General features: G+C 40.0%; 2 protein-coding genes across 2 annotated transcripts in view; both read left to right on the forward strand.

Annotated features, from left to right (window-relative positions):
* LOC141435781 (protein mini spindles-like) overlaps positions 1-11435 on the forward strand; it is a 164313-nt gene that overhangs the window by 7520 nt on the left and 145358 nt on the right. Inside the window, exons 4-9 of the mRNA XM_074098600.1 lie at positions 542-786; positions 1532-1692; positions 1900-2138; positions 2787-2981; positions 3611-3791; positions 4165-4298. Of these exons, the coding sequence (XP_073954701.1) occupies positions 542-786; positions 1532-1692; positions 1900-2138; positions 2787-2981; positions 3611-3791; positions 4165-4298 (1155 nt within the window). The remainder of the gene's footprint in view (positions 1-541; positions 787-1531; positions 1693-1899; positions 2139-2786; positions 2982-3610; positions 3792-4164; positions 4299-11435) is intronic.
* Positions 7262-9414, forward strand: LOC141435831 (uncharacterized). The gene is made up of 5 exons (XM_074098661.1): positions 7262-7279; positions 7414-7545; positions 8797-8922; positions 8998-9038; positions 9389-9414. Coding segments are annotated over exons 1-5 (318 nt in total). The 3' UTR covers positions 9390-9414.

Raw genomic sequence — 11435 nt, forward strand, 5'->3', positions numbered from 1 at the left:
GGAAACTTTCCAAAATTGTGTTTTTTTTTTTAATTTATATTATACAAATTTATATAAGTCTTTTCTGATACCATATTGATACTAGTTTATTAGTGGAAACTGTTTTGGCTTTTGTGTTATCTAAATTTAAATATTCATTAAGATTGGTTTTTTGGAATCTTTTTGTATTTTTTATTTCAATTCCAAATTTTTACTTTTACGGTCATCCCGTAAAACCTAAATTGAAAATACAAACTGAAATATAGATGCACAGAAAAAACAGAAAAATAAGACCATCACTGGGAATCGAACCCAGGTCCACACCACCATCAGTCCATCATGGTCATCATGGTCATGATGGTCCATCAGTGGTGTAGCGGTATAGCACGCGGTACGGATTACCGAGGACCTGGGTTCGATTCCCAGTGATGGTCTTATTTTTCTGTTTTTTCTGTGCATCTATATTTCAGTTTGTATTTTCAATTTAAATATTCATGTTTATTATTTTTTTGCTGTTTGTTTCCCTTTATCAATAAATAAAAATAAATAAACATATCCATAGGTCACCTTGATGTACGTAGAAATCGAAAAACATGAGATCGTCCAAGAAGAACTAATGAAGGGCATGGAACAGAAGAATCCCAAAGTGGTGGCTGCTTGCGTGACGACGCTGCACACAGCTTTGAAGCAGTTTGGAAATAAAGTGATCACGATAAAACCTATGGTGAAGAAGATTCCGGTGCTGCTGGCTGACAGGGACAAGGGAGTGAGGGATGAGATGAAAGGCCTTGTTGTCGAGATGCACAGGTTAGTAGGAAGGAATAACGCCGTCTGTAACAGCAGTGCTTTGTCAGTCCATAGAATAGAATACAGTACTTCTTCACTGCTGTTATTGATACAATGATTCTATCTATATTATTATATACTCTTTGGCATTGTCCCTCTAAAACAAGGCTGGCTAAACCCAGGCCCGTGGGCCACTTGGTGCATCGCGCAAACAGCTTTAGTACCGTCAGGTAGATGTCGATGTGTGACTGCCACTAACACGTTTGCGGGTGACCCGGTTAATGTGTCCACTTGTTTACATAGTTACCTATTTATTGTAACTCGAGTAGTAGTTTTGGTGTATAAAAATCCTCTCTCTGATATCGCTATTAAGTTTTTTATGAGCTCAATTAACTATTTATTTATTTTAAAGCTATTAAAAATAAGTTTACTATCTATTCATACAGTTCATGTTGAAAATTAATTGGTTACTTAGGTACTTACTGCACTGGCTAAGCAACATAAAGTGCAATTTGGCCTCCTATAATAATTTTTGCCATTTGTCCCCATATCCTGTGGTATTGTTATTTGTAATAATCCTTTATTGGTGTCAAACACCCTATACGATTGTACAGTCACCAGCACCAATATCTGACACAACAAGCGTGCATCAATATCTGATACGACTCTATTTCTAGGGCCGGAAGGACGTGTCAGATATTTTTGCACGCTCCGCTGTGGCAGATATTAATGCTGTTGACTGTACCAGTAATTTTTAAACCCACAGATGGATAGGCGCGGCCATAGAGCCACATATCGCTTCCCTCCAAGCCGTGGTACAGCAGGAGTTGAGAGAGTCGTTCACTACGGGCGGCGCTCAACCGACTCGGTATCTGCGTTCGCAACAACACAGGGTGCGGGATGCGCCCTCTGCTGATGCGCCCGATGGTAACTAAAAACAGTAGGTAGTACTAACACCCTTGCGGTTCGTACATAACCATCTTGCGAAACACTAACAACGAGTAATAATTACCTCGACGTTTTAGCCACATAGCAGTGGCCATGGTCACGAGTAGTCCACGTGGTAATAGTTGTGAGCTAGTATATAATCGGGATAACGGCAGAAAATAACTATAAACGTATTTTCAAATCCAGGTGCAGCAGAAGACGAAGATGTGGACGCCGCCGGCGGCGACTCCGTCGAGATGGATCCCTTCGACATGCTTGACCCTGTGGAGATCCTTTCCAAGCTCCCCAAGGACTTTTATGAGAAGCTGGAAGCTACCAAATGGCAAGAGAGGAAGGAGGCACTGGATGCACTGGATAACCTTTTGAAAACAGCTCCGAGGTTGGAACCTGGGGACTATGCTGATCTTGTCCGGGCTTTGAAGAAGGTATAAATAAATATCATGGCGCAATTCACAGCAATTGGTATGGCTTTGAACTGGGCACTTAGGGCTATTAACAGTTGGCAGGTCGCACTGATGGGTTATTGTTAGATGAACATGATGAAAATGAAAATGAAAATGTGTTTATACAAATCGTCATTAAGATCACGAGGAGACTACAAATTTTCCATAAGGTATAATTTTCACTGTCAGAACAATACAATGTCAGTACTGTTAGTGCAGTGAAAATTATACCTTATGGAAAATGCTAGTTACGCGGTATTGCAGTATAACCGATGAACGAAATGGAACTGACAATTATCTATAACTATTGAAGAGTGATTTGACTGACTGACAGACACAACCCACAGCCTAAACCACTGGAGCTCAATCAAAGAGGTGCGCAGGGATGAGATTTTTCGATAACATGCAATATTTACGTCGAAATATATACAATAGAGTACAAATCAAAAAGGAAGCGGGTGCGCAGTTCGCTAATGCGTTCATGCTTCCCGAGTACTTCCGCGTTTCCTGCTGTGTGCACTATTACTTCGTCTCCAATTCGAATTTCACACACTTGTAAATTAAGCAGATAAAAACTAACATAAATAATATTGAGAACATTAAAATAAATAATTGTTAACAATATTTCAGGTGATTTCAAAAGACGCCAACGTGATGCTAGTAGCGCTGGGCGGCCGTCTGCTAGCGGCCGTGGCGTCCGGGCTCCGTAACAAGTTCCAGCCGTACGCGACCGCCTGCGTGCAAGCTATATTAGAGAAGTTCAAAGAGAAGAAAACTAACGTGGTCACTGCACTAAGAGAGGCTATTGACGCTATTTATCCATCGGTAAGGGTATAAGTTATCGGGAGTCGCTTGTACAGTCGAGGGCATAAATACCCCCGGCCCGTGGCCCGGCGGAAGACCAGTGCTGGTTTTAACCAGGGATGTTATGGATGACATTTCGGATCTGGATATGGATACGGATATATGTCAAACATAATACTGGTTTCGGATACGGTTACAGATGTTAAATTATTACGGATTATCCGATAGTTTCGGTTTCGGTTAAGGATATTGGATTTTTAAGGAAGTGTAAAAGTAAAATACAAATAGGAATAAATAAAAATACGATAAAAATTACAAAAAAAAACAACAGACCTACAAACTAAGGCTTAAACACCTTACTCATATAATTGTGTAATTTTTTTATTGTATTTTTTTTTATTTTATTATTGTATATCCGTATCCATATAAGACAAATCTAAAAAGGGTTAAAGTTTCTTATACCAGTGGAAACAGATGTACATTGTGGAACGTTTTCGTAGAGAAAAATCATAAGTGGCATTGCTTGACAAGGGAATTTATTATGACACTTACTGTGAGAACGTTCTACGGTGGGTCAGGAATCAAATGGTGCGACTGTACTCAAGTATTGTGTTATTTTAATTGTATTAACGTAATGAAATGGTCCACAGACGAACCTGGAAGCAATAATGGAGGATATGCTAGCGGCGTTTGACAACAAGAACCCTTCCATAAAGGCGGAGAGCGCCGTGTTCCTAGCGCGTGCCCTGTGCGTCACGCAGCCTGCCGCGTTCAACAAGAAACTCATCAAGGCGTATGTAGGGGGGCTGCTTAAGCTGATGGAGAGTGCCGGTATGTACTTTACAAGCTTTTATTTCACTTGCTACGTACATTTTTTATGTATGTTCGGGTCGAATCTTACAACTGAATTTTGACCTATGACCCACTTCGAGTGAGTTTAAATTTGGCATTCTGATGTATATCTAGTGATAATACAATAATCGCGCAGTGACATCCTGGTAGTCCGGCCAGGATCATCTCCGCAGGTCGGAAGTGTAGTTAACAAAAATACAGCCAGCAAACAATCTTTAACTTGTTGTCTTTAAACCTTGCTAGTAACATTTCACCTCACCTACTTCTTGTGACCAGGTTACGGGCGAATGACCGGTTCAAAACTGTGTTGCCCCTGTTCTGCTGTTCTTAAAAAGTTTGTTGGTCCTTCCAGACCCGTCAGTCAGAGACGCGGCGGCGGAAGCGCTAGGAACTGCCACGAAACTGGTCGGTGAAAAGAACATCGCACCGCACATCGGCAAGCTAGAGCCTCTCAAGGAGCAAAAAATCAAGGAGTTCGCTGAGAAGGTAAAGTGTAAAAGATAGCATTTTATGGCATGATGATATTATTAGAAATGTTTAGGCCCTCCTCTAATTCGAGCGGTTGCATGGCTTGGCTTGGCGCGGCGTGCTTGTTTCATGTCATATAACAGAGCAGTACTGGGTGAGGGCGCCAAGCAGTGCACCCACGGGAGTTAGCGGAGGCTCTTAGTCCCGGCGAAATGTAATTTTTTTCAAAGACTTATATATCTGATCATTATAGACGAAGCGGCGAGGAAAGCATATTTATAAATAAAAATAGGATGCACAATACGAGGAAAGGTCCAAACTTCCGATGGATTTTATATTAGCGATGTCTTACAGTCACCTGCAATAGTTAGTATACCCGCCTTTGCTTACCTTGTAATTTTCTCTGTGTTCCTGTTTTCTGTATCGCTTACTATTTCTGGTGTACAATAAAGTCATTGTATTGTATTGTATCTGCCACAGCGGAACGTGCAAAATATCTGACACGTCTTACGGGCCCTAGAAATAGGGTCGTATCAGATATTTATGCTCGCTTTGTTGTGTCAGATATTGATGTTGGTGACTGTACAGTCGGGCGTGAGTCCTATGGGTCGTGGGAGGGCGTCCCATCGAGATATCGTCACTACTTTAAAAAAAACTCTTATCTCAAAGTAGATAATTTTTCTGAGTGGACCTTATAAAATTTTCGTTGCGCGCAGATTCAATTTTGTTCCATAGGATATCCGATAACTACAATTTTTTCAAAGTTCTACGATATAAGGTACAATCATTAAGTGCATCTCTCAGTTAACTTTCTCTTGTAATCTAAAAAGTCAAGTTTAATCAGATAGAATTTGTGGACAGGTCAATTCACGCTCATTGCTTAACGGTCTATGATCTGAGGCAAACATTTTTCTTACTTAAATAAGAAATTCTCCGTTTGTTAACGCGTACCATTGATTTTCGTTAAGTTCAGAATCAAAAGTCATGAAGTATTTTAAATTAAATTTATAACACGGAACCACATATTTTAAGGTATTATCTTAGTATTAAACTCGTTTCATATGGTAACTTAATAAAGCTTAAAAGGACAATAATAGAATTTTAAAAATGTCAAACGCATGTTGTAATTTTCAAACTCGGATATGCCACACTACCTTCTTAAGGGAATTTCTCCTTATTTGCGTTTCATTGATTTCATAAACATCTTGAACAAAGTGCACTGGACATGTTTGAGTTTGAAGTTTAGCACGGAACCACATGTTTTTATGCAACTCTATCTTAATAGGGGTATCTTAAAATACGCCTGTGGTTTTGTACCAAAATCTTGAAACTCTTACAGTTGGACATATTTGAGTTTGAAGTTTAGCAACACTATTGTTATTTATGCAACTGTATCGTAATAAGGGTCCTTAAAATACGAGTGTGGTACTACGCCTCGTTTCATAATAGGGTCACATGAGTGTTTTAAGGCCTAATTCCGTACAGTTGCATACAATTTTTTATCTACATCCATATATTAAATCCTCTATCATGTGTTCAATAACCATTGAGAATGACCTGCATTAACGAGAACTAGGTATGTCCGCCCCACGAGCTGCGCGCCCGACGACCTGCCCTCCTCGTGCGCGCGGCGCAGCGCACCCCGGTGCTGTAATGATGTAATGACCATTACGATACAGCCGTGTTCATAATAGAATCCAATGTCGTAATGCTGGTCATTATCTATGGTTTATATGGTTATTATATGGGTGTAGATAAATGGTTTTTCTTCACTTATCCAGACTTAGTAATATGTGGTAATATTTAATTGTGTAATGATGACATATCACATGTATTCAGGAGTCTTTGAAGAGCTGTGATAATGATAATTAATTAAGAAATATCGGCTAAAAGGTTTGTTTGCAATGTCCACTAATTCTGAGTAGACTTTATGACAACGTTAATAGTAGCTGATTAACGCGGTGTCACGATCTGCGGTACAACTGGAAAGCATTGATAGTCGAATAAATTGGCCAGTAGTGTATTGGTTAGTTGGTAGCATTGCTCGCTAGTAACCTAAATTTTGTGGCTTGACCTAACATTTGTATAATATACATATTAAGTAGGATCCCACTGTAAAATTCTGCACTTAATCAAAATGTGACTTGTACTTGTGTCTTACTCAGGGGCTCTAACAACGACACAAGGTTGCTAACCGACGATATCTTGCTGCAAATACTTGTGTTATAATTATTTTCGACTATTTCTTTTTTGAACATTTGCACTCATTTCTTGGTAAGTAAATGAAGTGCCATAGAAAAGAGATGTCTCTTTTTTTATGGCCGATTTTTTGTTGCCTCTCCTCTCTTGCTCCACTCTCGCGTATCAAAAGCTCGGGTCCACCGTAGTAACTGTATAGGTCATCCCTCCATCTCAGCTTTGGTCATCCCCCCATTCTGCAGAGCGTTGGCCCAAAGTGTCTACATAACTAGAAAGAAATGTAGGATGCCTTTTCTCAGTCTGCCGCACATCTTAGCATCGAATGAGCGGTGGCATCCTATTTTGTTCCACTTATTTGGATTCCCATCTATTTTCATGGAGCTTCCTTTACTTTAAACAAATGAGCGCATTTAAAAAAAGTCACAAAAAGGAAAGTTTATTGCTGCGGCGTTGTGTGTAACCCTACCATTTATTCAAGTCACAATTCGATCAAATATCAGATGGATACAGGCGAGAAAACTGAATCGCGACCAGGATAAAACCTTATTCAATGTTGCAATGATTTCTTTGAAACGGGATCCTTTCGATTGCCATACTTTTATAAGTCATAATGTAATGTTTGTCATAATTATTGCTAGTCCGCTGAAACCATACATTTTTCATATTTTTTTAAATGGTCATCCATCAACTCTATAGGTTAGGTTAGGTTAGGTTTGTTTTATAACAATTCTGAAAATTAAATGGTTTCAGAGAAAAAAAAGAGCTATCTCAAACATAACATTATGACTTCTCTAAAAAGGGTATTCAAATTTCAAAATTTTATATATGAGGTTGAGTCAGAGACCCGTCGATATATGGAATGTCAACATGGCAAGACTACAGAATCTTACAGCGGGATCTTAGGCTATATCGGTTTCTGCATCTCTGTTTTTAGGCTGAGATCAAAGTGAAAGTGGCGGCTCCCAAGAAGGAAACCAAACTGAAGGTAGCGCCAAATGCCGGTAAAGGCGACAGTAAACCGCCGCCGGATCCGCTCAGCCGAAGCCTGTCAAGCGACCTGCCGCAGGTAAAATAAAACGTTTATTTATAGGTTAAAATATTTATTTTGCATAGATCAAGTAGTTAAATCAAATGTCATTAGATGGTAATGAGACGAAAGGTGGCTTATTCTGCTATCATAAATATACGTAAAAAAAAAACAAGTGCTTATTGTATGAAAGCGCATTACTCCAAAAATGGCTGCACAAGGGTAATATCATACTTCAACCGCCGTCTAACGCTTCTGACGCTCGCGATCGACAGTTTTTGTATGCGAAATCTGTCCTCTCCCAAAGGCACAAATTTGAGCCCAAAACACATTTACGAAGCTCCCACGACCTTCAGCGCCTTTTGTTCCGTTATCTCCCACGAGCACAAATTTGAGCCCGCGACTACGTGCACCGTAGTTTCCCAAAGGCACACATTTGCGACCGAAATTTTACCCAACTTAAAACTTTTTTACTGAGGCTACACGGTTTATATTCAATTGGAATCGCTTTTATTCGATTGCCAATGAAATAACCTAAAGGCTGGTACCAAACTTTAACTCATCGTCATCAGTCTCATCACTGGAAAAAAATCGTTACGACCAGTCGAGTGCGGATGCCGTTTACGAGTACGCGTTGTGTGTGGAACGTCTGAGAATTATTCAAAACTTCGGTTTTTGTGAAAAAAACAGTAAGTATTGTTTTTTTTGTAGTTTTCATTCTTTATAGATTAGTACTAAATGATGCAATCAATGGTTCAAAGTTAGGTCTAAAGCACGCGTTTTCCGTAATAAATTTTCAACAAGTAATATTTGAATTTTTTGTAGAAATTTTAGTTTTTCTTATTACGAACTTCATGTAGAACTTATATTTGTTTTTGTTTCCGTACAATACACCAAAAATATTTACTTTTTCAACTATAAATATAAAGTGGCTGTTTTATCACCCACACTATTACAAATTCAAGTTTCTATGTATTTGTGAGTTTCAAAATGGCGGTTGGACGTTTGTCTAGTACAGGCTGTTTCTATTTTTCTCGAACTTGTAGTGTCCCACAGACGCAAATTTGTGCTGCAAAGTAATTTTTAGAACTTTCATGTGATATTATTCTTGTGGAACTGATGATAACCAGGAAAGGAGTAAGGGATCTCGCGAACGGACAATGCTATGACAGTCGAATTTGAACTTAGTAAAGTAGTTTTGATGCAACACTAAGCCCTAGGCAGTATTATCTATTACTATATAGTAGCAATCGCTCGATCCTTGTCATAGAAAACCATTTGTTGTAACAGATGTCATCTCAGGAAAATACATTAATTATGGCGCTGCCGGTCGCCCGGACTCCTGGCGGGACTGTAATTCTGAGCTCTGGGGACCAAGTGTTGTTGGAAGTATCACCTTGGACGAAACAACTGAAGGTTAGTTATTTTAATTTATGAATCTACTAGGGTATCATATCCTGAGCTATCTGATGAAACTGATTGTTTTTTTAGGAGTTGATTACTGCAATCGAGAGAAGATCAGGACACGTATGGTATGTTACATCCACCAGCATGTGCACGAGTGTTTCGTTGTATGTCCACGAGGGATTTATAAAATCCGACACTTACGTTGCGTGCCTAACCTAACCACTAACGATATTTTTAAAGTAATACCTGCACAGTTTGCTGCTAGCTACAATGCATAATATATTTTGTAAAAAGTTGGAATGACTAATTGTTTCTACTATAATATATTTTATATATTTTATATTTGGTGTATATGTACATATATATATATATATTTGGTATATTTGCTTCTTTTTCTTCTATGGATGTGTATGTGTTGTGATGAGGCCATAAAAATTTGGTGACGGTGTGGTATTCAGGCAACCCATTTTCACAGACATTTACTCCGGAGGTGGCCACCCCAGACCGGCTGGATCTCCAGTACCGGGGCCATCCAAAAAGCCTCGGCGTCTAATAGCAGACTCTCGCCTCAGCAATTCTGGGAGTGAGCTGGAAGACTCGAGCTCTTCGGATCAGGAGGAAATGAATCAGCCTTATGCAGTGGATATGCGGGATGTTATCTGCGAATTACGAGAAGTGGCGGTTTTAGAGGAGGAAAAGAGGTGGAGGCCATTTCTTGCGTCTCAACCATCGCTACGATTGTCGGCGAAATGGAGACTAAAGAGAATGTCGAGGGTAGAGTGGATGGAGCCACAGGAGAGGATAATGCAGCCGGTGATTTCGACGCTTCCTTTTCTTGGTCCGACGACTTCTCTACGTTTTCGGGCCAAGAAGAGCAGTACACGCGGGACCCGGGCCCGCGTATACCGACGGAAAACATTTTAGATATATTTAACGCCATATGGGATTTAACAATAATTTCATTGATTGTGGAACAAACGAACTTGTATGCCTGGCAGACAATTGCTAAAATGTCGGAACTGGGCGCTTTGCCTAAATATTTAGATTTGTGGGTAGATACGACTGTAGAAGAGATTAGGAGGCTCTTCAGTATTATGATTTATATGTCTTTGAACCATAGGGCCCGGTTAAGTGAGTATTGGTCGACTGGAACGCTGGGGATGCCAGATTTCCGCAAATTGATGTCAAAGAACCGGTTCCAGCTATTGATGCGATTTTTGCACTTTTCGGACAACGACAATGTTTTGACCGGGTTGAGCGGGTATCAAAAGAAAATTACAAAAATCGCACCAATCCTGGACCATATGAACAAAAAATTTGCGGAAATCTGCATCCCCCAGCGCGAACTTTCACTTGACGAAAGTCTTTTACTGTGGAAAGGTAGGTTGAGTTGGGAACAGATCATACGCAGCAAAGCAGCACGATACGGACTAAAATTGTTCGACTTATGCGAAGCTGCAACAGGATATCTAATACGGACGATAATATATGCCGGAAAAGACTCCAGCTTTGTCGAAGGAGCCCTTCATGGGTTCGATAACAAAAGTGCGAAGGTTGTTCTTGAGCTCATGGATGGCTTTCTCGACGTAGGACATTTGGTGGTTATGGACAATTGGTATAATCAATTAGCCCTAACCAGATATCTGAAGAAACGGCAAACGGACGTATTAGGTACGATTAATAAGAATCGGCAGCAGATACCACTTGCAATTAAGAATTTGGATGAGAAGAGGATGCAGAGAGGCCAGCAAGTTGCTTGCCACTGCGGAGATATCGCCGTCATTGCTTGGAAGGATGTCAAGTTAGTAACGGTGATATCCACCTATCATAGTAACGAGCAAGTTGTTGGCCGGCGGTCAGGGCAAGAGCTAATCAAACCAGTTGCGATTGATACATACAACAAAACCATGGGAGGAGTAGATTTAAAGGACATGAAACTTAGCAATTTTCCCATTGAACGAAAAAGGGGCCGCAAGTGGTACATGAAAGTGTTCGTTCATTTTTTAAATACCAGCATCTTAAATAGTTACATTATTTATTGTAAAAATCCTTCGCTGACCGTGAAGAGTCACCGTGACTTTAGATACTCGTTGGCCGACTTATTGATTAGGATTAGCCAGCCCGTCTTTGTGTTCCGACCCAACAAGGATACGACCGATGTACGCCTCGACCGCCAACCAGACCATTTTCCGACTCACACCGCCAATGTCGTAGGCAAAGCCATAAAACACCAAAGGCTGCGCTGTAGACGTTGCGTAGCTACTGGCAAGCGCACATTAGTGATGTCTATGTGCCAGAAGTGCAAAGTGGCGCTGTGTTTAGGGAAATGCTGGATAGACTATCATACAAAAGATAAACTTGTATAGTACTAGTAATACTATACTGTAAGTATTAATAATGCTAGACAAATGTATTTTTTGTATTGAGACAATTTAAACGAGAATTTTAATACATTTGGTTTTCTTAGGATTTACTAACAAATTATTGGCAGCAAACCATTGCGGATATCATGGACAGGATTT

Source organism: Choristoneura fumiferana, chromosome 15 (genome assembly GCF_025370935.1).
Source record: "Choristoneura fumiferana chromosome 15, NRCan_CFum_1, whole genome shotgun sequence".
Lineage (NCBI taxonomy): Eukaryota > Metazoa > Arthropoda > Insecta > Lepidoptera > Tortricidae > Choristoneura > Choristoneura fumiferana.